We start from the raw sequence: 27,633 nt of genomic DNA on the forward strand, positions 1-27,633 counted from the left end.
ACTCTCTAGGCAGCCTCCTCCTCACCTCCACAGGGGCAATAACTGCATGGCCCAGCTGGGCTGTACTGGTGGGAGCAGATGCTCTGGAGAGCTAAGAGCTGGGGCTACACCTCCCATCTCCTGGCAGCCAAGGGCACATTTGGGGAAGAATAAAACTCCCTTTTCTCAAGTACTTTGCACTGATACTGTCCCACGCCTGCTAGAAACTCCAGTCTCCTGCAGAGGGAAGCAGCAGGGATAAGGAGCAACCACCACTGAGTTCTGCTGTGGCAGACCAAGGCAGGGCTTTGCCTCTTCCCCAGGGTGTGGGGAAGGAGCTGCTGAGCTCCAGTGGTCAAGGCCTTAGAGAAGGAAGCAGGTGAGATCAGCTCACTGACCAAAAGCCAGTGCTTTACTGGGTGCTTTTATGTTACTTGTGTGGAGCTGTTGGAGTCCCTCTGACCCATGGTGTTCCCACGGAACCCAAATTCAGTCCAGGTCTGTCCGTCTGTCCCAGCTACTGGATTCTGACCGCAGCAGCAGCGTGCCTGTGGGAAGTCCAGTTCTAGGCTCACTTCTTCTTCCTGTTCAGGAGGTGAGGTGCAGACACTTTCACTTTTCCAGGAATATTTCTTGACAAATCCGTGTCCTACAAAAGAAAAGGATGAGACTGGAGACAGCAGACTGTGTATGAACACCATCCATCCTCACTCCAGAGTTCACTGGCAGGAGCTGATGTGCCTCTTTCTGCCATCTTCAGCCCTAGGCTGCCCAGGGAGATTGTGGATGCCCCCTGTCTGGAGGTGGTCAGGGCCAGGGTGGATGTGGCCTTGAACAACCTGGTCTAGTGGAAGGTGTCTCTGCCCGTGGCAGAGAGGTGGGAACTGGATGATATGAAGATCCCTTCCCATCCAAATGAGTCTATGAATACGAAGCTGATGTGGGGGCTTCTGCCCTCTCACTGGGTTTTGCTAACTGAAGTCTCAATGTCTGTGCAGCTTCCATGCATCGATTCCACTGGGATGGGCTGGGTCAGCAGGTCCCTGACTGTTCCCTTCAGGGTGGCTGACCATTAATTGTGGTGTTTGTAGCAAAGTACCACAAAGTCAACACTGTGACTGCTGCTGTTCAGCTTCTAATCACTGAGGCATTACAGCCCAGCAGGCAGCCCATAGATGAGGATCACTGACATGAAGTAAGTGGTTGACAAGTTCTGAGTCCAAAAATGCTGAGTGACCTGGAGCATCTCTGTGAAGTGGAAAGGCTGGAAGACCTGGGGCTGTTTAGCCTGGAGAAGAGCAGCCTGGGAAGGGATCTTCCCCTCAGCAAGAGCTAGAGGCTGGGGGTGGGGTGAGGATGGGACCAGACTCTTCCACCCCCCACCATGCTGGGATTCTGTGAAATAAACACCTCGGGACTGAAAGTCACAACAGGCAGCACAGGAGGAACAAGAGGACTTTGGGTCAAACAGCTGACATCCATGGAAGAAGAGCCCAGCAAGGAACTAACCCTCTCCCAAGTGGCAGGTATGTGAGCACTGCAGGCTGATGGGGTCAGTTTGAGGGGGAAATGGTAGAATGGGCAAGAATGGAGAAGAAAACTGCATCATGGGGGTAAGACCTTCCCAAGCAGAGGGACACTTACCCAGCCCACAATAAGCACCCTGCTAGGGGACAGGGGCAGGCAAGAGCCCACCATGAGCCTTGTGAACTCCCAGTGCCAAGAAGCTGCCTCTTCCACCACACACTGCCAGGGGCAGTGGAAATTCCCCCTCCCAAAACTAGAGGGCATCTTGGGAGAAGGCACTTTTGTCAGACACTATACACAGCACAGGAGCCTCGTGCCCAATACATTAGCAATCCTGGAACAGGCTGCCCAGGGAGCTTTTAAACACCTCCCTAGAGGTGTGCAAGAGGCAGCGATGTGGTGCTGAGGGACATGGTTGGAGCAGCATTGTTAGAGAATGGTTGGACTCGATCCTAAGGGTCTTTTCCAGCCAAACCCATTCTGATTCTGTGACTCTTTCCAGCCTAAGCAGTGCCTCTTCCACAGCAGCACTGAGAAACACAACCCTGCTAAAAAAAGCCTTGGGTTTGGGAGTATTTCAGCCCAAAATGATGCTAGGTGTTCAAGGTCAGGCTGGATGAGGCCTTGAGCAACCTGGTCTAGTGGGAGGTGTCCCTGCCCATGGCAGGGGTGTTAGAACCAGATAATCTTTAAGGTCCCTTCCAACCCAAACCCTTCTGTGACTGTGAGTTGTGGTGCTGCTGTGTTTGTGGAGAATGCCTGCAGAGAGGGCAGTCACCTTCACGCTGCGGAACAGGTCCTTTTCTCTCGCGCTGGCTTCTTTCGACTGCATGAAATTGTGCAAGGCGATCTTGGCAGCTGTGAAAACACAGAAAACGTTCAACCAGGCCCTAAGAACCTGCTGGAGTGCTGAGAAGGACTCCAGAGCTTTTGTACAGTACCTTTTCCCTTCTTCTGGGTGCCTGGAGTGAGCTTGACTTTGTACCTTCAAGAAGAAAAGGTTTCTGTGAGAAGGCAGCAGCCAGCACGCCCTGCCCACCCCAAGCGCTGCCACTCACTTGTAGTTCGTCATCGCTGTGTAGGGAGCGCAGATGGGGACAGCGAAGAGCAGGATGTCCTCGGGGTGTGGCTGGCCTGTCAGGGAGTCCAGCAAGGCCTCACCCTCCTGCATGGGCAAAGTAGCTTCACTGTGAAACCAGAGCGCATCCCCCCAACACCTACCTACTGGTTTCACTGGGGACAGAGGCTGAAGACGTCTTCCCTTCCAGCTGAACTACAACTGCAGTTCCACAGGTACTATGTGTCAGAACCAAACCAGACTCAGTTTAGCTTCATCATGTCACTGGCATCGGATCACCAAGTTCCAACTTGTTACTGACCATCTCCCCACAGCCCAGAGCCAGCTGTGCCCTGGGGTGATCCACAGCTGCATGGGCAGCAGGTGGAGGGAGGGGATTCTGCCCCTCTGCTCTGCTGAGACCCCAGCTGCAGTGCTGGATCTAGCTCTGGAGTCCTCAGCACAGCAGAAACATGGACCTGTTTGAGCAGGGCTACTGGAGGCCACAGCAATGATGGGAGGGCTGGGAGCCCTCTGCTATGAGGCCAGACTGTGAGATTTGGGGCTGTTCATCCTGGAGAAGAGAAGGCTCCAGGTGGACCTTCTGATGGCCTTTCAGTGCTTAAAGGGGCTAAGAAAGCTGGAGACAGACTTTGGAGCAGGGCTTCTTGTGACAGGACAAGGGGTGATGGTTTAAACTGAAAGAGGAACATTTAGACTAGAGAGAAGAGATTTTTGACACTGAGGGTGATGAGACCCTGGCCCAGGTTGCCCAGAGAGGTGGTAGAAAGCCTTTTCCCTGGAACCCAGGTCAGGTTGTGGCTCTGAGCAACCTGCTCCAGTTCCAGATGTCCCTGCTGACTGCAGGGGGAGGTTGAAGTGAGTATTCTTGAGAGGTCCATTCCATCCCAAACCAGTCTGGGATTCTATGATCTTTGATTACTAAAATCACATCATTTGAAACAGGGTGAATTTATTTTCAAATGAATCAAACAGGACCCCCCAAAATGTAGTTAGGCCTTCAGGGCATCACCAACACCTTTCACCTCCAAACAACTGTTATCCTCCTTCATTAAAGAATCTAAAGGAGGAAACCTTGCCTTGGGCAACACCCCCAGCCTGTAATTACAGAAAATTTAAAGCCATTTTATATGTAAATCAACTTGTAAACTAATGAGGAAGTAGCAGTGCATCGTGTTGTGCCATCCTCCAGCCCTGAGACACCTCCAGAGGCAAATGCAAGGCACAAGTGTGTCAGGCCTTAGTTTCTCTATGCCAGAAACAGGGTAGAAAAGGAAAAATCATAGAATCATAGATTTACAGAATGGTTTGGGTTACAAGGGACTTTAAAGATGATCTAATTCCAAAGCCCCTGCCATGGGCAAGGACACCTTCCACTAGACCAGGTTGCTCAAGGCCTCATCCAATCTGGCCGTGAACACCTTCAGGCAGGGGGTATCCACAGCCCCTCTGGGCAAACCTGTTCCAGTGTCTCACCATCCTCACTAGAGAATTTCTTCCTAATATCCATTCTAAATCTGCCTTGTTCCACCTTCAGTCCATTCCTCCTCATCTTATCACTACAGGTCCTTGTAAAATCTCTCTCCAGCTTTCTTGGAAGCCCCCTACCAAAAAAAGAGTTTGTTTTGATGAAAATAGAGGAAAGCTGGGTTCAAAGAGCCACGAGGCAAGAAGAGGACTACTAAGAGCAGCTGACAGCCTGTGCCTCTTGCGCTGCTCACAGCAAGCTGCGTGCTGCAGCAGGACCCACCAGCTTCCAGCAGGAATGAAGCCTTCTCCTCATCACTTAGCTTCAAAGATGAGCATTTACCTCCACTCCTGGCTGATCCTGGTCTTGCTCCTCCTGTAAACAACAAGAAGGAGATATCAGAGCTGAAATGAGCACACAACTTCATGCTTTCTCCCCCAGCCCCTGGAGGAAATCAATTCATTTACCAGCAGACCACACAAAGCCACTTGGTCCTTGCAGTGACACTGGTACAGCAAAAGGGGAGAGCTGCAGCACTTCCCCATGTCTGGATGGGGCCAGATTCTTTTCAGTGCTGCCCAGTGACAGGACAAGGGCACAAACTGGAACCCAGGAGGTTCCATCTGAGCAGGAGTAGAATCTTGTTTGGTGTGAGGGTGCTGGAGCCCTGGAGCAGGCTGCCCAGAGAGGTTGTAGAGTCTCCTGGTCTGGAGAGATTGCAAAGCCGCCTGGACATTGTGATCCTGGGCAAGCTGCTGTGGGTGGCCCTGCTTTAGCAGGAGGGTTGGACTAGATGAGGTCCCTTCCAAGGGACCAGCTGAGATTCAGTGCTGCTCACCTTCTCATCCTGCTGCTCCTCCATGTCTGGGTCCTGTGAATCATGCAGCAGGACTCCTGCTGGGAGTGTCTCCTTGCCCCCTCCAGCACCACGACGCACAGCCTTGGTTTTCTGCTGTTGCTTCTTTGCTTCTTCTTTTGTCTTCCCCTTTTTCCCTTTTTTTCCTTTCTCCTCCTTGTTTGTCCCTGCAGACTGTGGTGACACACAGATGTAGTCAGAGCTAACAGACCAAGTGACCTTGCCCCAGGGGAAGGCAGAACTTCTCTCACTCACCCCCAGCAGCTTCATGATGAGCTCCCGGTCCTCTTCGTCCTGGTCCTTGTACTTCTCCTTCATCTTCTTCATTTTACTCTGCAGAAGAGAACACACCAACAGCTTTAGAAACACTGACTTTTGCAGAGTTTTGAATCCACAAACTCCTAGTTGCTGACCCCACGTGCATTTTCCTTCCCAGTCTACTGAGCAGCTCACCAGTAGCCAAGAGACTGTGCTTTCAGTGAGGAAAACAACATGCTCAATGCCACCAGACCAGTCAAAAGCCCAAAACTATGGAGACAATCTTTCAGCAGGGCCTGTGGCAGGACAAGGGTTGATGGGTTTAAACCAAAAGAGTGGAGAGAATGAGGAAATTGTTTGCCATGGGGGTGGTGAGACACTGTCCCAAGCTGCCCATAGAAGTTGAAGCCCTATCCCTGGAACCATTCCATGTCAGGTTGTTAGGGGCTCTGAGCAACCTGCTCTAGTTGCAGATGTCCCTGTGGAGTGCAGGGGGGTTGGAGTGGATGACCTTGAAAGGTCCCTTCTGACCCAAACCAGTCTGTGACTCTGTGATTCCATCAGGCAGCCACAGCCCTCCACCAGAAACCTGGGATTTCTGCCCACACTTCACATGGCAACAGCTGAACCCGTAGGTAAACCTGGTTCCAGCCTACCTTCTGGCCTCGCTTGATGGGCTGAGGGGCTGGCACACCCTTGTTGCTGCTGGGAGCCGGGGGAGGCTGTGTTTCTGTCTCTTTCTGCTTGTCTTCAAGAGACTCCAAGTTCTCAGAGTCATTTAGTTGCTTCTTTTTCTTCATTTCTCTAAGGAAAGCAATGAGTTGACACACTGGCTCTTGTTGTGACCTCTGCCAGCAGTGCCACCCCACCTCCCTGCTACAGGGGAACCTGAGGCAGGTACACTGGGAGTAACCAACCCCTTCTCTGGAAAACCTCTTAAGTACACAAGAAACTGTTCACAACCAGCACTCCCAAAGGACAGGAGGAGGCACCATCCCAGTGGCAGAACCCACACTGGAAATGCAGGATGGGCAATGAGCATGAACCAGCTCATACTGGGAGGTGCAGTGAAGCCCTGGAGAGGCAACAGAGAGGAAGGATTCACCTCACAGCAAACACAAAGAGGTTCTCACCTCCTCTCCTTGGCAGACAGATGCCTTCGCCCCTGGGACTTGCTGTCAATCTGCGAAGTGAAAGGCAGTTAGAGCACACCATGTCCAGCAGCAGTCCACACTGCCCTTTGCCAAACATCTCAGCTGGCACCTTACCAAGCTGGGCTCTTCCTCTTTGGGGATGACTCTCTGCAGGGATCTGTGGGGAGATGGAAATGGAGCTCATCAGCAGACGTGGCGCAGCTCAGCTATGGACTTGTCAAGCACAGCCCAGACATTAGCTGCCTTGACTGTAGCACACTTTCAGCTTTCTGGTTCTTGAAAATCCCAGTGGATAGATGGAAGGAGGAACACCACTGGGATTTACAAAACCAGATCAGATCTCTGCCAGCTTGTCTCATGCTCGTATACCAACAAACCACAAAGACAGCCTGGTACAGCATGGGCTGTGGTAGGTCCAGCAGAGCTTCCCATTTCCACCCACTCAATCCCATCTCCTCACACCCTCTAAGGATTGCCACTTCCAGGGACAAGCTCATCTTGCAGCCACATGCAAAGCAGTAAATCAGCACCAGCCTGGCAGAGAAGAACAACTCGTGACTCAATTTCTGGCAGCTCTAAGAAAAATGAGGGAAGCCACCTCCTGAGGAGTAAAATCAGTGTGTGGTGGGATGCTTGGGCCAGAACAGGGAAGAGCAGAGATGAAAGAACCCAATCTCCCTGGGATTTGGGAGAGAGGTCCAAAGCTAGCAGCCCACAAACAGCCATGCAGGACAAAAGCAGGGAATGGCACCCAGTATGGCACTGTTCCCACCATCCAGGCCTGCTGCCCTGCACTCTGCCTACAGAGCTGAGCACCAAAAGAAGTGATGGCAGCTCCTCCTAGCCCTCATCTGGGCAGCATTTGAAGAGGCTGGAGCCCCTCAGAAGTGTCCCCACTGCTGACAAAGCAGCTGCTTCTTCACTCACCTTTGAGACTGAAGATGTGACAGGTCGATGGTTGTATCTGGGTAATTCACCTCTTCCTCCTTCACTTCACTCTTTGACTCTGGGTGTTCCACTTCATCTTCAGATTCTCCATCCTCCTCTTCAGAGTCACCCTCTGGAGGAGGAGGTGTGCTTGCCCCATCCTGGTCGAGATCAGCAACATCCTCATGATGATTACCCTCAGGCACAGCTTCCACATCCTCTGATGCTTCCTGACACTCTGCTTTTTCATCTTCATTGCTGCTGTCTCCTCCATCTAGGGCAGACACATGAAGAAAACACATCTCATGTGTGAAGTGCCAAAATGACCCTTAACAGTGCAGGGAACTCGGTGCCAAACCCCAAACAGTCATAGAATCACAGAATGGTTTGGGTTGGAAGAGACTTTGAAGACCTTAAAGATAGATGTGGTGCTGAGGGACATGGCTAAGTGGTAGCAGCTTAGCAGTATCGGTGGTATCGTGAGCTCTGGGCCAGTGGTTGGACTTGATGCTCTCAAAGGTCTCTTCCAACCTCAGCAGTTCTAAGATTCTATGATCATCTAGTCTGACCCACCCTGCCAGGTTGCCCAAAGTCCCATCCAAGTCATCAGCAGTGCACACAGCATCTGTCACATCCACTGTACCTAAGAGCTCCACTTCTTCAGCCATCAGTTCACTGGCACTGCTGGACACCGTTTCCACATCCTCTTCCTGCACTTTGATTTTCCTTTCTTCTCGGTGTCTCCAAACACAGCTTTCATCCACCTAGCACCAAGAGAGGCCTTCACCTCATGCCAGCACTAGCTCCTTCACCAGCCAGTTCAGAGCCAGACCCAGCTTTATTCTTTCCCTTTGAGCACTTTTTGCTGTTTAAAAGGTGTGGTGGGTTGAAGATGAAACCAGCACACTGAAACCCATCAGACAACCCAGAAAGCAGAGCCAGTGAGGAGAGGCATGCACAGCTGCACCACCAGCAGGCTCCCAAAACCTGCTTCCAACAGAGCTGCTATCAAAATGAAACAGAAGTAGTAATGTTCAGTGTCTGTTTTATGTGAAGACAGTGCAAAGTGGGGGGAAATGGAAATGAAAGTGGAGTCGTTTACAGCAAACAGCTTCTTATGGGATTTGTCCCAGTGGGAAAACCAATTGGGAATACACTGATAAGCAAGAAGCAGAAAAGAAGCCTCCTACAGCTCAAACCAAATGACAAAAGCCAGCAGGAGCTGCACAGGGAAAGCAGTACCTTGAACAAGAAGCTAAAGCCCATCATCAGGTAAGAAGGTGGAAGGAAATTCTTCTTCCCTGAAAAACAAAGATAGGTTCTCATGAGGAGGTTTAGCAGCTGTGCTACTTGATGGGTTTTCAAAATTCCTTTTGATCAGAGGCTTCAGGCTACCATCAAAATGACACTGGGGCTTGTTCTGTCTCTTAGATAACATCAGGAGAAACTCAAAAGCAATTTAGCTAATGGTCTTCTGCCCAGGGCTCAGCTGGAAATGCTGCTGCAGCTGCCTGATAATGCCTAAACTGCTCAGAATGGATCTTCAGGAGAAGAGAGCAATCTGCCAGCTGCCAGGGTGAGGGAAGCACCTCAGGTGGCTGTCACTGCAGGCCAACACAGCATCTTCAGACAAACCCCTCATGTCTGCTTCATACTGTTCCTTTGTCTCACCTCGAATCATGAAACTTCCAGTAGTGAGGTATTCTCCTGTAGGGGCAGTTTTAGAAACCTGAAAAAAAGACACCATGACATACTCTAAAGGGGACCTGGCACAGGTCAGGGCTGGGCAGGAGCAGCTCTAAACAAAAGCAACGTTCAAGCAAGCTGTGTTTTTAACTTATGAGGACAGCTCTGCAGAAGGACCCTGTGTCCAAAGAGGTTCTTCCTGTCCTGTGTAGGGTATTTTCCCAAGAGATTCACAGACTTACAGAATGGGCTTGGAAGGAACCTTAAAGATCATCCAACACCCCTGGAAGGACACCCTCCACAAGACTAGGCTGCTCACAGTCCCAGACAACTTGGCCTTGAACACCTCTAGGAAGGGGGCATCCGTGACCTCCCTGGGCAACCTGTTCCAGTGTTTCACTACCCTACCTCTAAAGCATTTCTTCCCAATACAATTCAGCTCAACACCCAGCTACTGGCACTATGTCTTAGAAGTCCTGGGACAGCAACTGACTTATTCAGGAAACAAGAACTAAAGCACCATGACCTTGATTTTGATGTATGATATGCATGTCACACCAAGGGCTCTCCTCTGCCTCTGTCCCAAAGTGTGGCAGTGCCAGGGAGGACCCACAGGGAACAGTATCAGAGACAATTTTCCCCCACATGGATCAGTTCCCACACAGAGACAGAATCACAGAATGGTAGGGGTTGGAAGGGACCTCTGGACACCATCGAGTCCCTGTCAAGGCAGGATCACCTAGAGAAGGTCACAAAGAAACATGTCCAGGTGGGTTTTGAATGTCTCCAGAATGAAGACTCCACCACCTCTCTGGGCAGCCTGCTCCAGTGCTCCAGCACCCTTAAATTCCAGAAGTTCCTCCTCACGTTTAGATGCGACTTATGTTCAAGGTTGTGCCCACTGCCCCTTGTCCCGTCACTGGGCACCACTGAAAATAGACTGGTCCCATCCTCCTGACACCCACCCTTCAAGTATTGATCAGCATTGATGGGATGCCCCTCAGGTTGCTGTTCTCCAGACTAACCAGTCCCAGGCCTCTCAGTCTTTCCTCATAAAAGAGCTGTCCCAGTCCCCTCAGCATCTTTGTCCTCCTTGAACCAGGGAGTGCAGACTGGACACAGTACTCTGCAGACACAGACACTTCATCTGCATTCCCACCCCAGATCCTTCAGATGTGCTGCCTGCAAAGCTGTTGCAGGAGTGTCCTTACCTGGTTGTGGGAGACCCACCAAGCACTGGTGACAACGCGGGCGTCCCAGGCGGCGCTGTAGCACAAGGCCATGGTGCCTGCCTCTGTCAGGGTCCGAGGAGGGATAGGTTCACCTGTGAAGTGACAGCCAGCATGTCAGACAACATGATCCATGCTCAGCACATGAAATTCTGCAGCTTCCACGTGTGGCCTAATCCAGCATGTGGAATTTCCAGGGGCTTTGGGCAGAGATAACAAGGCCTGGCTCAGCTTGAAGACAGCATGGACAGAGCACAGGCAGCATCAACAACTGCTCTTCACAGCTCCCAACGGAGGCTGAAGCCACCTGTGCTATGGCTCAGCTCCACAAGCAAGCAGGAACTATCCCAGAATCCCAGCATGGTGGAGTTTGGAAGGGACCTCTGGCGATCATCCATTCCAATGTCCCTGCAGGGACACTCACAGTGGCTTGCCCAGGATCACAATGTCCGGGTGGCTTAAACCCCTCACCTGTACTGGTGCAGAGGCTATTTCTCCCCAGGGGCAGGACTCTACACTTGTCCTTGTTGAACTTCATGAGGTTTACCTCTGCCCAACTCTCCAGCCTGGCCAGGCTGACTATTCTCCCAACAACAGAAGACCACCTTCCACCACCTCCCAGCAATGGGACACAGGTAGGGCTTGCACATCTGGTCTCCTGTGAGAGCCATCCCACCATATTAACACTTTGTGGCTGAGATCATGTGGTGCTTGTGCCACCAATCAAAGCCTCAGAAGGATGCCAGGCTCTGTGTCCAGCAGCAAGCACTGGCACCACCACCTCTGCCAGCGAGTATCACTTGCCTCTGCAGGCACATCTCCATGAGTCCTTCCCACCAGAAGCTTAAGTGATCAACTGCAAGCAACCAGTCATGGCTGAGGAGCAGCAGCAGTCAGTGACAACCCAGCCTTGGAAGAACTACTGCCTCTGACATCCCAAGGGGAAGGGTCAGCTGGAGCTGAGTACCACTGTGAGGTGAGCACCAGCCTGGGCTCAGAGATGCAATACAGAAACTGCCAAGTCACAGTGTCCCCAGGGTTCTGCAAGTTCCTGCATCAGCCCTGCAGAAGGTACCTGATGGGTTCTTGACCACACAGCTCGTGGCTCCATGGAGATCGGCATGCACGTAGATGTCCCCTGGAAAAGAAGTGGCTTGGATCAGTCACACATGTGGCAGCTACACAGAGCACTCCAGCTGAGGTGAGGGTTTCTCATGTTAGCTGGAAACAGCTACTATGGCTGCAAGGAGCAGAATGGGAAGAGGACACGGGAGACTTCTAGTCCATCCCAGCTGCCCCAGCTCCTTCGCTGGTTCCTCTGCTCCAAAGAGTATCACACAGAATCACAGAGTGGTAGAGGCTGGAAGGGACCTCAAGTTTGTGCCCATTATCCCTTGTCCTGTCACTGGGCACTACTGAAAATAGACTCCTGACACCCTCCCTTGAAGTATTGATCAGCGTTGATCAGATCCTCCCTCAGTCTGCTCTCTTCCAGACTAGAAAGCCCCAATTCTCTCATTCTTTCCTCAGAAGAGAGATGTTCCAGTTCCCTCAGTATCTTTGTAGCCCTTTGCTGTACCCTCCCCAGCACGTCCCTGTCCTCCTTGAATTAGGGAGCCCAGAACTGGACACAATCAGCTCCTACTCTTATCCCTCAGAGGATGAGGATCCAGCCTCCCACAGCAGAGCCCCAGCACTCCATGGACAACACAGTCCTCAGGAGTCAGTGTCACCAAAATACCCTTTCACCTAAGAACCTACCTAAGAACAAAGCAGAGAGACCTTTCCATGTCACCCTTGTGCATCTACAAAGTGGAAGACAAGACAAAACCCAGACTCACCTGGTTTTAGATAGCGCTTCACAATCAGCTCGTTCTGCTGTTGATCTCTTCCAGCAATGATAAGGTAATTCTCTGAGCTAATGAACCACAGGAACTTTTCAAACCTGGCAAATGACAACAACCCATTGTGTGAAAAACACCTGGGACTAACAGAACTTTGCAGAGATCTTTATGCCATGCTTTTGTGAATATCCATCTCAGCATCTACAACTTGCAGAAACTGCAGTTTCACATCGATGCACATGCCTGGGGCATAAAAACAAGGCATGGTGCAAATACAACAGCCCTGCCAAAGATGCTTTGAGAAGAAACAAACAGCATCACCATAAAGCCTTCTTCAAGGATTCACAGACTGGTGAAGGTTGGAAGGGACCTCTGAAGATCATCCAGTCCAAGCCACCTGCTAAACCAGGATCATCCACAACAGCCTGCCCAGGATCACAATGGCCATGTGGCTTTGTAATCTCTCCAGAGAAGGACTCCACAACCTCTCTGGACAGCCTGCTCCAGGGTTCCAGCACCCTCACAGCAAAGAAATTTTTCCTCATTTTGAGGTGGAACTCATGGTGAGCTCCACTTCTACACCAGTGGAAAGTCGGCCTGACCCGGTCCTAAATCTGCACATTGACAGGTCCTTAGGTAATGAAACTGCACTTGCCAGTAGACCTTCCTGGCCTTCTGAATGGTGGAGACTGTCTGCACTTCCCTCAAGGTCTGCTTCGTCTTCTTCTCTGCTGATTTAAATGCCTGCAGAGAAGACAGAAAGCATGAAAAGCCAGCACAGGAATCACCACAGTGTCAACTGAACAGCAGGGAAGCTGCTAGGAAATGTCTCTGAGCATCTACTGCTCTTCGCAGGCCTCATGCCCCTCATGCACCTGCAAGAGAGATGCCTTAAAACCTTCAGAGAATCACAGAGTTGTTTGGATTGGAAAAGACCTCTAAGAGCATGGAGTCCAACCATCAACCCTAGGACCATTGTGGCCACTAACCCACATCCCAAAGTGCTGTGTCTGCAACACTTCCAAGGAGAGTGACTGAGCTCTTTATTGTAAGGATTTCCCCAGTTCTGCCCTCCTGCCTCCATCAGCACTGCTCTGTCAGTATCTCCACAAGGTGTCCTGGTGGAAACCAGATGATACAGCAGGGATCTGTGATCCTCAGAGTACAAACTCAAGAATGAAACAACCCTGGCTGGCTGGTTTTTAACTTCATTATCTTATTAGGGCTGCTAAGACCACATCAGGATTCTCCACTGACTACTGACAGGAGCTCTGAATTTAAATCTCTCTGCCTCTTTAAATATCCCTGCATTTAAATTATCTCCTAAAAACACAGGAAAAAGAAATACCTTTTCTGCAGCTTCCACTGTCTTCTGAGTTTTCTTAGCTGCATGTCTTTTGTGATCGTAGTACCTGTGAAACAGGACTTTGTTTGTATCCAGAATCATCTGAAATCCCACAATCCATAACCTGAAATCCTACCACAACCCCTCATTTTCAAAAGGTACTCAATCACAATCCTCTGTATCTGTTGTTCAGTATTCAGCTTTAAGATGGTTTTGTTTTGGTTTGGGGTTTTTGTTTGTTTGTTACAGTCCAAATCTTTGTCTTGGTCTTCCCCAGAGAAGAGCAGGCAGAGGAAGTCTGTGTGGCAAAAGCTGCTGTTTTGTTCCATGGGTCACCACACAGAATTGTGCTCAAAATAACCATCATAACCATGAAACATCCTAAAGAGCCATGCCCACACCTTTCTTGAACACCTTGAGGGGTGGCAGCCTGTTCCCAATGCCTGATCACTCCTGCAGGAAAGAAATTTTTCCTAATATCCAACCCAGACCTCCTCTGGTGCAACTTGAGGCCATTTCCTCTATCACCTGACACTGGGGAGGAGAGACCAACTTCCTCCTGGCTCCAACCTCCTTTCAGGGAATTGTAGACAGTAAGGTTTCCCTTCAGCCTCCTTTTCTCCAGGATGAACAACCCTCAGCTGCTCCTCACAAGATTTGTGCTCTAGAACCTTAACCAGCTTCATTGCCCTTCTCTGGACATGCTCCAGCACCTCAATGTCCTTCTCAGAGCGAGAGGCACAAAACTCATCCCAGTATTCAAGGTCTGGCCTCACCAATGCTGAGTACAGGAGGACAGTCCCTGCCCTGATCCTGCTGGCCACACTTTCACTGATCCAGGCCAGGATGGTGGTGGCCTTCTTGGCCACATGGGCACATTGTTAGCTCATCTTCAGCTGGCCATCAACCAACACCCCCAGGTCCTTTTCCACCAGGCAGTTTCCAGCCACTCTGCCCCAAGCCTGGAGTGTTCATGGGGTTGTTGTGACCCAAGTGCAGGACTCAGCACTTGGCCTTGATGAACCTCATTCCACTGGCCTTGGCCCATTGATCCAGCCTGACCAGGTGGCTCTGTAGAACCTTCCTACCCTCAAGCAGATCACCACTCCCACCCAGTTTAGTGTCATCTGCAAACTTACTGAGGATGCACAAGAGCTCAGTGCAAGCTACCCATTTCAGTTTCTAATTTTTATTTCTAAGAAGACATAGAGAGTCCTGCTTCCTATGATGATGCCACTAAGAATTCCTGGCATGCAGGAGCTTCTGCCCTTCACTTGGAATCTTACTTTTTGGCATTGGCATAAGCAGACAGACTGAGATCGACGTCAACCAACGATGGTTTGTTCTTCTGGGGTTTCTTCAGCTGTTTAGGTTTATTCTTCTTCTTTTTTCCCTTTGGTTCTTCGGTTTCTTCTTTCTCTACATCAGCAGCATCCTCCTCCTCCTCTTCTTCAGATAACACATATGGGTTCCTAAAAACACATGGCATCATATGATTAAGATAGGAGAAGGGATTATTTTTCACCCCCAGTGCAATGCACTCCTGCTTTTATTCTCTCATGAGGACTCAGTATGGACTAAGGAACCCAGAATGCCTTACACACAAGCCTGTTGGTGTCTTAGAGTCAGCCAAAGCTTGAGAAGGAAAAAGAAAACCAAAGCAGAAGATAAAACACAGGTTTTCCAAGGAAACACCATTTCCCAAGGCAATTTCTTCTATCAATTTCTTCTATCAAAAGGAAGAAATTGATTCTGTGATTCTTTGTTTGCAGAAACTGCTGGAGCTTGGGACCTATGCTGCTTAAGGAAACCTTCCAGTGGTTTAGAATAAAGTCAGACAGACTCTAAAAATACTAAAAGAAAAGCTGTTATGGTAATCTAATTACTATTAATTTTGAAAGCAGAAAAGGAAGCAACCCTCTGCTCAAACAACTCTGTTCTCTTCATGCTGCTGTAAGAAAAACTGAATGATTTAAATAGAATCATGGAGTGGTTTGGGTTGGAAGGGACCCTTCAAGGTCATCTAGTCCAACCCCACTGCAGTCAGCAGGGATATGTGCAACTAGAGCAGGTTGCTCAGAATCCCAAACAACTTGACCTGGAATAGTTCCAGGGATGGGGCATCTACCACCTTTATGGGCAACCTGTGCCAGGGTCTCACCACCCTCAGCTTCAAAAATCGCTTCTTTCTCTCATCTGACTCTCCCCTCCTTTAGTTCAAACCCATCACCCCTTGTCCTGTCACAACATGCCCTGCTCAAAAGTCTATCCCAAGCTTCCTGATGCCTTTAAGAACTGAAAGGCCACCAGAAGGTCTTCCTGGAGTCATCTCTTCTCCAGGCTGAATAACCCCAATTCTCTCAGGCTGGCCTCACAGCAGAGGGATTCCAGCCCTCTGATTATCTTTGTGGGCTCCTCTGGCCCCACTCCAACAGGTCCATATCTGTTTTGTGGTGACGGCTCCAGAGTTGGACACAGTGCTCCAAATGTGGTTTCTCCAGAGAAATGCTGAGGGACAGAAACACCTCCCTTGACCTGTTGACCAGTACCAAAGCACAAGCTAAGACGACGCCTGTGTCCTACACAGCTCCCACCGCCAGTCTGACCTGCATTTGGTACCAGTGACCTGCAGTGTCCTTACCTCAGCAGCATTGTGATGTGATTTGTCTGAAGCTTTAACTCTTTGATTGCACTTGCAACAGGGTCTCCCTGGGCTTGAGCCTCTTTAACAATGGCTCCAATCTCTGTCCAGTCTATCTGGTTGGCTAAGGCACTCCGGACCACCTGGATGGCTCGGTCAACGATCTCCAGGTTCATTTCAATAAGTTCTCCTTTTATCTTATCAGCTTCCTTAAGGAGAGAAAGAAGTTCATAGCTTTTGAAGTTAAACACATTCAGCAAGTCTTTAGAAGAAAACAAATGTATTAATGAATACTGAGAGGTGTTCACAGGGCTGGGTGCTGGGGCCTCCTCACTTTCATATCTCTATCAGTGATCTGGACGAGGGCACTGAGGCACCCTCAGTGAGTTTGCAGACGACGAGTTGGGCAAGAGTGTTGATCTGCTTGAGGGTAGGGAGGCTCTACAGGGCAACCTGGACAGGCTGGATCCATGGGCTGAGTTCAGTGGGATGAGGTTCAACAATGACAGGTGCTGGGTCCTGCACTTGGGTGCACCAGGGCAGCTGAGTCTTACCTGAGCTTGCTGGAGAGCTTCTAGTCTGTGCTCATGGTCACGACGGACATTTTCAAGTTTCTTCAAGGCTTGCTTTTCCTTCAAGAAAAAAACAGCAACAACAAATTAACAGAAAATCAATTATATGACTTGTAATCCCAGCAGAACCAACATCACACATCTTGAAACCTATACCCTGACTACCACAGACTCAGCACTCTATCAAGAATGTATCACTATCAGCAATAGTGTGACCAACAGGACCACAGAAGTGACTGCCCTCCTGTACTCGCCGCTGGTGAGGCCACATCTTGAGTACTGGGTTCAGTTTTGGGCCCCTCAATCCAAGAAAAACACTGAGGTGCTGGAGCATGGCCAGAGAAAAGCCACAAAGGTGGTGAAGGGTCTGGAGAACAGGTCTGGTGTGGAGCAGTTGAGGGAGCTGGGGCTGTTCAGCCTGGAGAAAAGGAGACTGAGGGGAGACCTCATTGCTCTCTGAGGCTGGAGCTAGGTGGGGATTGGTTACCTCTCCCTAGCAACAAGTGATAGGACAAGAGGAAATGGCCTCAAGTTGCACCAGAGGAGGTTTAGGTTGGACATTAGAAGAAACTTCTTCACTGAAAGCAATCTAAAACACTGGAACAGACTGCCCAGGTGGGTGGCTGAATCCCCATCCCTGAAAGTGTTTATATGAGGCAGAGATGTGGTGCTGAGGGATATGGTTTAGCACCAGACTGGGTAGAGTTGGAGAATGGTTGACTTGATGATCTTAAAGGTCTTTTCCAACCAAAATGCATTCTGTTGAGTTCCACAGCAAAAATAAGGAATGAGACCTCCCTCACCACAGGCTACAAGAACCAAGTGAATCACTGGAAGCTCAGAGAGCCACTTCAGCTGCCCCAGTCTTGGATGACAACATACCTGCTGCAGGGCTTTCAGATCAATTTTCTGTCCCTCCAGCTTGGAGTAGAACTCATCTGTTGCCTGTAAGAGAAAATCAGCTATCAGAATCCCCAAGCTGCTAACTTACACCAGGAACAAGCAGACAGAGGTGGCTTTGCTCACAAGAGGTGGCTGTGAAGCACTAAGAGGGAAGAAAAACGTGACAACTTCCTCCATTTTACCTTTGCATGAGATGAGTTCAGCAAGACCCTCAAGTATGTGTCTCACTGTAAACCAGGGGTTATGCACAAGTAAATAACTGTCAAAGCTACAGGCCATTTTGCTGTTGGTTTTGGTGGGTATTTTTTGCTAGGAAATGGTGGAAATGAAGCTGCAGTTTGACACTGTGCTCTTCAGGTTAAAGAACTGCAAATCTAGACCTGTCTGTCTGGAATTCCTCCTGCTTCAATAAGTCAATTTTAAAAGTAATAATAAACAAGACACACAAAAACCCCAAAAAATATGCCCAAGAACTGCTTCTGGTGTTCAAGTTGCCAGAGAGAGTGCTTAAAACTAAAGGAGAGGAAGGTTTTGGGCTGTTTGGATCATCAGTAGTGTGAAAATAATGGCAGCAATTCAGCCACGAAGCATGGCTAGGAAAGTGAAACGGAACTCTGGAGATCAAAGTCAGGAACAACATGCAGTTAATGATTTCAGATGTTCATGAGTCAAGGCCCAGGAAGAAATAGCACTTCAAGGACATACTCAGTCAAGTGCCTCAAGCTTTCAAAGTAGTAACTGGGAGAAGTATAAATGTGATGACTGTTTGCCTCCAGCAATAACTCAGTGTCTGAGCTGGTAACAGCTGCATCAGCCCAGGTTCCATGCACACTTCCAGTCAGTGCAACAAGCCTTATTTCAGCCATGGGACCCGAGCTCACAGAGACAGCACTGCTCAGGAGCAGCCTAAAGGCTCTGCTTTAGTTGGCCTTTTCTGTGTAAAACACTTTATCCACAAAATCCATCATCTCTTCCAAGGTCTATGTTTTCATTAGCAACTTATCTAATTACTCTTTAGCATCAACTAAAGCACTTAAGTACAGTATCAGCAAAAGCACTGTACCTTATTGAATGAGTCAAATTCCAAGTAGGGACATTTTGCATGTTGAGAAAACAAGAAAGGATGAAATTCCTCATATCTGTAAAATACACATTTGATATTATCACCTGAAAACTAGTTGATGTTATACAGAACAGCAGAAAAAGAAAGGCTTCAACTATTTACGTGTAGATCTCTTCTGCTGGTTTATCTGCTTCCAGACTTGGCTTTTTCTCCTTTTTCTGGATAATGTAACCCTAAAAGAACATAGAAATACATCATCAGCATCTGTCTTTGAAAAGGATTCCCACTCATCTTGCTAAGGCAGCAAGTTTTAGGTGCTGACTGATCATAGAATAGAATCATAGAAGGCATTGGGTTGGAAGAGACCTTTAGAGGTCATCTAGTCCAACTCCCCTGCAGTAAGCAGGGACATCTGCAACTACAGAAAGCTACAGGGCCCCAGCAAGCCTGACCTTGAAGAATGTCTTCAGGGATGGGACCTCCACCACCTCCCCAGGCAACCTGTTTCAGTGTTCCACCACCCTCTTAGGACTTCTTCCTAATATCCAAATCAGCATGAGACTGAATCATTCTATCAGGGAGACTCTGTGGCAGAAGTGCTGTGTCTCACCAAGTAAAGCCCTGATCTCCTGTTTGTCTTGACTCCAACTTCTTCCAGAAAAAACAGAAGTGGACTTCTCTTAGAAACCCCAGCACAATCTTACAGCATCTCACACAGATGCAGAGTTTACACAGACTCACAAAATGGTTTGGGTTGAAAAAGATCTTCAAGATCTTCTAGTGCAAATCCCCCTGCCATAGGCAGGGACACCTTCCACTCGACCAGGTTGCTCAAGGCCTCATCCAACCTGGCCATGAACACCTCCAGGGAGGGGGCATCCACAACCTCCCTGGGCAACTTGTTCCAGTGTCTCACCACCCTCACTGTCTAAATCTCTCCTCCTCAAGCTTCACATGAATGTTGTGGTGTAACCCTGGACAGCAGCTAAGCATAACACAGATGTTTGCTCACTCCCCACCCAGTGGGATGAGGGAGAGAACTGGACCCAAAAGAAAATAGGTTAAGATAAAAACTAGTCTGGTAGGAGGGAAAAGGAAGGGAAAATACTAAATATATAAAATATACACAAGTGATGCACAATACAATTGCTCACCACCTGCTGATCAGTGCCCAGCCACTCCTCAAGCCAGCTCCCCCCAGTTTATATACTGGCTGTGATGTCATATGGTACAGAACATCCTTTTGGCCAGTTTGGGACAGCTGTCCTTGCTGTGTCCCCCCTTCTAGTTCATTCTGCACTCCCAGGCTCTGCTGGCAGGGCGTAAGCTGAGAAGTCCTTGTCTTAGTATAAACACTGCTTAATTACAACAGAACCATCAGTGTCTTATCACCACAATTCTCACACTAGATTCAAGAGACAGCATTGCACCAGCTGCTAGGAGGAAAATTAACTTTCTCCCAGCTGAAACCAGGGCAGTGCTACTGAAGCACAAGCCCAGTTCTCATACATCATCTGCTTGTAAATGATTTAATTGCTGCATATCCAGTGCAAGGCAACAATTTTTATACCCAGTCACTACCTGGAGCCCAAGCTCACAGTAAAATCTGAAGGTTGTAACACCAGGAACAAAGAATCCCAGCATGGTGGGGGTGGAAGGGACCTCTGGAGATCATGCAGCCTCCCTGCTAAAGCAGGGGCACCCACAGCAGCTTGGATCACAGTGTCCAGGTGGCTTTGGAATCTCTCCAGAGAAGGAGACTCTACAACCTCTCTGGGCAGCCTGCTCCAGGGCTCCAGCATCCTCACACCAAACAAGATTCTCCTCCTGTTCAGATGGAACCTCCTGGGTTCCAGTTTGTGCCCATTGCCCCTTGTCCTGTCACTGGGCACCACTGGAAAGAATCTGGCCCCAAAAGCAAAGCCTCCAAAACAAGTGCTGAGCAACACCTGCCTCCCTGTTGAGCTTTGCAGTTCCTGCCTAACTGGTAACCAAGCTGCCCGGCTGGGACCCACCTTCCCACTGAAGTTGTCAGTCAGTGCCATATATTCTTCAGCTTTCTCTAAAGCAGTGAGCACTTTTTCAATGTTTTCTACAGAGAGAAAAGGGGAGGAGTATTTTAGAAGAGCTAAACCAGAAAGATATTTTTATCTAAACACAGCACAAAACAAATCAACAGAAGACCCAAGCAACTGCTCTTCAGTCCCTGAAGCAACCTGTCCACCTTAACCACGTGAAGAAGGATTCTAGGCTATCTCAAGAATAACATCCCAGACATTTCTTCAATCCTGGCACTTCACCACAGCTATCACTGCTTGTTCTGAACAAGCTGTTTGCTAGAAAGTTGATTTATTACAGCACCATACTGCAATCCTTTTGAATTATGGCAAATACAAAGCACACAAGAAAAATAAGACTACAGGAAAACATGCTCTGACTGTACTTTTCCAATAGAAGTGAAGCTGCTGCTTTATCAAATCCCCACCAAGTTTGCTGCAAATAAAGGAAGATGGGGATTTTTACATTACAATGATGACTTTGTTTAATGTTAAAATAACCTTTTACATGGCCAGAATTCCCCTCATTACAAAATCATTTAGACTAGAGGAGGACTTTGATGTTTTATTTATGATATATGCATAATTAAAGAGTTTTAATGTAAACAGCGAGGCTCCCTGACTTAAAAACATTAATAGTATAAAACCAGATGGTCAGAACTAGAGCTTTAAGGAAGCCTCATTTCTGTCTCTACTATACAGACATCAAAATGACCAGGGATGTAGTACAGCCTTTAAAACATTCTTTCCTACAAACCTTTACTTTCCATATGCTGATTGATTTTGACAGAGCCAGGAAATCCAACTTCTAGAAGGCAATGCTCAATGAGAGTGGCTCCATAAGCTGTTAAAAGAACATAGTGAAGAATCATCAGTAGAAGACATTCACAATGAAATCTCTATTCATACTGAAATGCTGTGTTTCAACAAGCTAGAGCCATGGAACTGCAGCCAGTCCTTAGGATGGGGAGAGGGAAGGAGTTATGGTCCCAAATTCAGGAGGCAGAGCCCAGGAAAAACAGGTAATTGTGGTGGTTCTCTAAGAAATGCTCCCTGCCTGGGTTTCATCTCACAGCTGGTTGGTTCTTACATACTTAAGGGTATCAATATAGAATACATAGAATAGAATACATAGAATAAACCAGGTTGGAAGAGACCTTCAAGATCATCGCGTCCAACCCATCAACCAATCAAACACCACCCAAACAACTAACCCACGGCACCAAGCACCCCATCAAGTCTTCTCCTGAACACCTCCAATGATGGTGACTCCACCACCTCCCCAGGCAGCCCATTCCAATGGGCAATCACTCTCTCTGTATAGAACTTTTTCCTAACATCTAGCCTGAACCTCCCCTGGTGCAGCCTGAGACTGTGTCCTCTTGTTCTGGTACTGGCTGCCTGGGAGAAGAGACCAACATCTCCCTTCAGGTAGTTGTAGAGAGTAATAAGGTCACCCCTCAGTCTCCTCTTCTCCAGGGTGCTTAGGTTCATCTGGAACTGGGAAAAGTCTAGGATTGGGTGACAATATACCAGGAGGATGGGCTTTGCCTGGCTGCCAGAGAACACCTAGATACATCAAGCATCCTGGATTTACCACACTGGTCACCACTTCAGGGACTGGTGGCACTAGCATCCTCCAACCACTTCCTACCAACATCCTTGCCCTGACTTTACACTTTTATCTCCTGTTTGATTCAGAGATTCATAGAATGGTTTGGATTGGAAAGGACCTGCAAGATCATCTAGTTCCAACCCCCGCTGCCATGGGCAGGGACACCTTCCACTAGACCACACTGCTCAAGGCCTCATCCAGCCTGGCCTTGGAACACCTCCAGGGAGGGGGCATCCGTGACCTCCCTGGGCAATGTATTGCAGTGTCTCACCACCCTCACTGGAAAGAATTTCTTTCTAATCTCCAGTGTAAATCTCCCCTCTTCCAGCTTCAATCCATTCCCCCTCATCCTGCCACTACAAATCCTTGTAAAAAGTCCCACTTTGATTCCATTGAAGATAAGACACTGAGCAAAATGCATCAAGTCAGAGGTCTAACAGAGATACTGTCAGATCTTCATTGCTGCAGGATCATGGCAAGACCCATCTCTTCATTCAGCTGGCTTGGAATCAAAAAAATCTCCTCTGTTTTCAAAGGCTTCTATTGTTTGTCAGTTTTCAAACAGATTGTCATTGACAACATCAAACAGAGAAGACTGCTTGAAGTTGTTCAGATTTCCAGGATCACAGAACCACAGACTGGATTGGGTTGGAAGGGACCTTCAAGATCACCTAGTTCCAAACCCCCCTGCCACAGACAGGTGGCACCTGTGGTGCCACACCACCAGGTTGCTCAAGGCCCTATCCAGCCTGGCTTTGAACATTTCCAGGGTTGGACTCTCCACAACTTCATCCTCTAAACATGATGTGTATTGACCCCACTTGGTTTTCTAATAGCACACAAGTACTTACGAAGATGTGGGTTAAGAACCCTCTTCAGCTGTTCCTCTTTGGGTGCATTCAAGATTATTTCAGTTAACCTGTGAAGGGTAACAGAGAGCAGTAATGCCAGAGGACAATGGGGTTTAAGGCTATGATGTATTGCTACAAAACATTTTCAGTTTCCAAAATGGAAATGCAAAATGGCCTATAAATGTGAAAAGCACCAGTACAGGTTAGGGATTGAGCTGCTGGAAAGCAGCTCTGTGCAGTGCTGGTGGACAAGAAGTTCACCACGAGCCAGCAATGTGCCCTCACGGCTAAGAAGGAAAATGGTCTCCTGGGGTGCATGAAAAATAATGTGGTCAGCACATCAAGGAAGGTTCTCCTACCCTCCACTCTACCCTCTACTCTCCTACCCTCTAACCTAGTGAAACCACATCTGAAGTACTAGTCCAGTCCTGGGCTCTCCAGTTCAAGACAGAGAGGGAACTACTTGAGGAAGTCCATCAAAAGCTACAAAGGTGCTGAGGGGCTTGGAGCATTTCTGTGAGGAGGAAAGGCTGAGAGACCTGGGGTTACTTAGCCTGCAGAAGGCTGAGAGGGGATCTTCCCAATGCTGATCAATAACTAAAGGGCTGGGGGCAAGAGGATGTGGTCAGGCTCCTGCCAGTGGTGCCCAGCAGCAGCAATGGAGGTTCCAACTGAAGATGAGGAGAAACTTCTTTAGTGTGAGGGGAAATTTCTTTAGTGAGTCCTGGAGCAGGCTACCCAGAAAGCCTGTGGAGTCTCCTGCTCTGGAGAGATTCCAAACCCACCTGCACATTGTGATCCTGGACAAGCTGCTTTAGCAGGGGGGTTGGACTGGATATCTCCAGAGGTCCCTTCCAACCCACACCATGCTGAGATTCTGTGAAAGAACTACTCAAAGAGAAGCTGCCTTTCACAGTTCCATGGAATTTGGGTTTATTCCAGTAGAAACACCATCTAAAAGCAATTACCTTTCCAGGGTTGGCAGAGGGGCAGGAGCTTTTGCACTGTCCACTGGGTATTGTTCCCGAACTGCAAACCTGACGTCGTCAGCTTCATCTGTGCGGAACCTCAGGATGTTTAAAATGATGTATTCATGGTCTGTCAGGACAATGTTACCCTGCAAGCGCACCAGAGGGGACCATCAGCAGAGCCGTGTGCTCAGGTCCTTGCTTACAGCGTGGCAACACCACACTCACCCTGTCATACAGCTCAACAATCAAGTGATAAGCAGCCTCATCGCTCCCAAACTGGAAGTCCACGATTCTGTCTATCCCCAGCTGTGTCACACTGACGAGCCTCCTGGTCTTTAAGTGCTTACGGCACTGTAATGACAGCAAAAATGTCTGTGAGATGATACAAGCAGACCTGATGGGTGTTGAAGATCCCTGAAGATCCCTTTCCCTCTCCCTGGAAGGGAAAGATGGACAGGGCCTGAAGCAACCTGATCTAATAGAACACCCATCTCAGGGGTGCTGGTACTAGCTGATCTTTAAGGTCCCTTCCAACCCAAATCATTCTTCCCCCTCGGCCTCACCTCCAGCCGCTCTTTCCCCCTCCATCTCACCTCCTGCCACCCTTCCCCTCCGTCTCAATTCCTCTTCCTGTTTTCCTGACTCCAAGTTAAGAATATAGAATTGCTTTCTGATATCCAGCCACCTTCTCAAGAAGAAACTCTGAGTGAGTTTACCTTCATTGCAAAGCTGGATGGCATCATGTTTTTTGGCCACTCAAACTCAGTCATGTGAATGCGTATACCAGATTCCAGCAGCAGTGTGGCCTTGCAGTCTGGTCTGTAAACAAAACAAAGACTCAAACACTTGGCACATGAGCAGCCACCTCTCACCACCCACCAGTTTGCACTGGAATGAGATCAGAGCACCACAGACCAGCAGCACACTACCAACAGAAAATAATGAGCTGGAAAAGCTGATTGAACAGTGCTGTAGACAGCAAAAGGACATCACAGAACAGTTTGAGTTGGAAAAGACCTTTAAGATTATCCAGTCAAACCCTTCTCTAACTCTACCAAGTCTGGTGATAAACCATGTCCCTCAGCACCACATCTCTATGTCTTTTAGAATGAATCATAGACTGTGTTGGGTTGGAAGGGACTATCAAAGCTCACCTTGTCCAACTCTGCAGTGAGCAGGGACATCTTTAACCAGATCAGATGCCCTTAAGTTCATGTGTAATTTGGCCAAGCCAAATGGAGTTAAACATTCTCCAATACAAGTGGAGGCAAAGATGAGCAAAATTCCATCCAGACACTGATGGAATGGGCAGGTTCATGACATGACATCAGCTATACCTCCCAATTGGCCTGAGCACCAGGATCACCAATTCTGCTCTTCATTCTTCCAATTCTTCTATTCCCTCCCCACATAAAAAGAAATAAAGGCAATTGTGTGGTTTTGCTCCAACACCTTTGGACTTTTGTATGTTTTCTGCAGTATTTCACCCTTCATATGCTCCCTCCTGAGAAATTCCTGGGTAAAAATTACTGCATTTTACCAGGGAACAGCAGAATTTCACTGAAAAGCCATCAGAAAAGCCACACAAGTGTCAACAGAAATTACATATGTACAACAAAATCTAGTTCTGACATGGACAGCCACAGCACAAAGAAAGGTGAAGAAGGTCTTACTTTTGAAGGCGGATGAGATAGGTCTTATTATCCACATCATAAACATTGTTTACTCTCATTCCCAATAAGCTGTCAAAAAGAAAACACATGCTTTGGAGAATGCAGCATACAAACCACACAAGTGGCTGAAAAAATAATTCCCAGTGGTAATTAAAATATAGAGAAGTGAGCGGCATGATGAATTACCAAGCAGTAACCAAAGAGGCAGCAAAGGAAGATTAACAGAAGGAGCTGGAAGCCAAACAACCAAGAAATGGAGAAACTGCTATGAAAAAAGTGCAACAAGCTAAACAGGCTGCAACCAAAGAGCTTTTGGATCTCTAATACATGATGGAGGCCAAGCTGCCAGCTCCTGCAAGCATTCCTCTTTGTAGCAGGGATACAAAATGTACTGGTTATATCAGAATGCTTTGCTTCTCTGGACTAATTCTGCATCACTCAGGGAGCCCTTTGCAAGCATGGGGCACTGGTAGTCTCAGCACAAGCACAGAAACAGTTTGGGAGGGGGTCACCAAGGGGCTGAATATGCAGATTGCCCTGGACACCAAAAGGGTATCAGAGCTCCTTAGGGATATGGATTGAGAAGCACTGGAGCTTCTCAGCTGGGTGGGAGAATAAATGACAAACTAGCGGGCCTTCCCCATGCATACAGGAAAAGGAGAGCACTCAATTGCTCCCCAGGGAGAGGCTGGAGGACATAAGTAGGACAATGAGAGGGGGCAGAAGAGCACCAGGCCTTCCCTGATAGGGTAACAAGAGAGGCAGAGAGGACCGAGTGGCAGAGATGTGCTGGGGACGCAGACGGGCCCTGTGCTGCCGCAGCACATGACAGAGGTGCAGCCAAAGCGTGGGGCTGGGCTCCCCAGAGTGTGACACAGTCTCTGTATGGAGATGGTGCAATGACCCCAAAGCAAAACAGTATCGGGGAGGGCTGAAAGGTGGGGCGCGACCTGGGGAGGGAGGAGGGCTGGCAGAACTGTCAGATGGGGCACTGCGAAGGACCATAGCTGACCGGAGGTGGGTAGAGCAGATAAAGGGGAGATGCGCAGGGCTGTGCCGATGGTGGGGGAGGGACGGGACGCGCGGGGAACACAAACGGGTACCTCAAGAGGAGGAGGGCAGAGCAGGGGTGAGGCAGGGCAGGGCACCGAGGAGGGGCAGTGCGGGGCTGTATACGGAGCTGGGCCGCCCCACGCAGCCGTGATGCCACGGCGGGTCCGGGGCACCTGGGGCAGCTGGGCCAGGGCCAAGAACCGCCAGGCCGAGCCCTGCTGAGGGGAGAGAGGCTTCTCGGGGCCGCGAAGAGCGGGAAAGGAGTCAGTCAGCGCCGAGGGAGCAGTACCTCTGCCGGAGCTCAGCGAGCACCGCTCGGATATCGATGGTGCTGAAGCGGGACTTCATCGCTCCGGCTCCGCCACCCGGTCTCACCGACAGCACCGCCAGGCATCCCACTGCGCGCCTGCGCCGCGGCCCCGTTACGGGTCGCGCCCGGCACCAAATCTTTGCGCTCCGCGGCCGTGCATGTGCCCAGCCGGCTATGCTACAAGCGGCCAGCAGTAGGCGCTGCTGTGCGGGGCCGCTGCTGTGGGACTCGGGCCGTGGCGCGCAAAACATGGGGCGCGGTGCACGGGCTGCGAACCGTGGGGGCGCACAAAAAACCGTGTGGGTGTGGGGTGTGCAAAAGGAGCCCGCGTCTCTCTGTGTTGCCCAGGCTACGCTGCAGTGGCTATTCACAGGCGCGATCCCGCTACTGACCGGCACGGGAGCTTTGACCTGCTCCGTCTCCGACCTGGGCCGGTTCACCCCTCCTTAGTCAACCTGGTGTGCCCCAGCTCCCCGGGGCTCACCATATTGATGCCGGCCTTAGCGCGGACGCCCGCTCGGCATAGCGCACTGCAGCCCAGAACTCCTGGGCTCAAGCGATCCGGCGTGCTCA

The 27,633-nt window shown here is 49.4% G+C and overlaps 1 protein-coding gene across 1 annotated transcript; it reads right to left on the reverse strand.

Moving 5' to 3' along the window:
- Positions 1-280: 280 nt before the first annotated feature.
- On the reverse strand, positions 281-27,161 carry NEMF (nuclear export mediator factor). The gene is made up of 33 exons (XM_054161635.1): positions 27,040-27,161; positions 25,698-25,766; positions 24,741-24,843; positions 24,250-24,375; positions 24,022-24,170; positions 23,054-23,121; positions 21,345-21,431; positions 20,546-20,622; positions 18,693-18,763; positions 18,531-18,606; positions 17,447-17,509; positions 16,547-16,624; positions 15,993-16,201; positions 14,638-14,823; positions 13,355-13,418; positions 12,662-12,750; positions 12,004-12,107; positions 11,238-11,300; positions 10,145-10,257; positions 8,919-8,976; positions 8,490-8,548; positions 7,891-8,011; positions 7,248-7,521; positions 6,435-6,477; positions 6,300-6,349; positions 5,823-5,970; positions 5,164-5,241; positions 4,891-5,082; positions 4,395-4,427; positions 2,565-2,671; positions 2,448-2,491; positions 2,285-2,364; positions 281-628 (listed from the first exon to the last, which is right to left on the reverse strand). The coding sequence occupies exons 1-33, from the start codon at positions 27,096-27,098 to the stop codon at positions 551-553; spliced, it is 3,219 nt and encodes a 1,072-aa protein (XP_054017610.1). The 5' UTR covers positions 27,099-27,161; the 3' UTR covers positions 281-550.
- Positions 27,162-27,633: the final 472 nt, after the last annotated feature.

The sequence above is a fragment of the Dryobates pubescens genome, chromosome 5 (genome assembly GCF_014839835.1).
Source record: "Dryobates pubescens isolate bDryPub1 chromosome 5, bDryPub1.pri, whole genome shotgun sequence".
In the NCBI taxonomy this organism is placed as follows: domain Eukaryota; kingdom Metazoa; phylum Chordata; class Aves; order Piciformes; family Picidae; genus Dryobates; species Dryobates pubescens.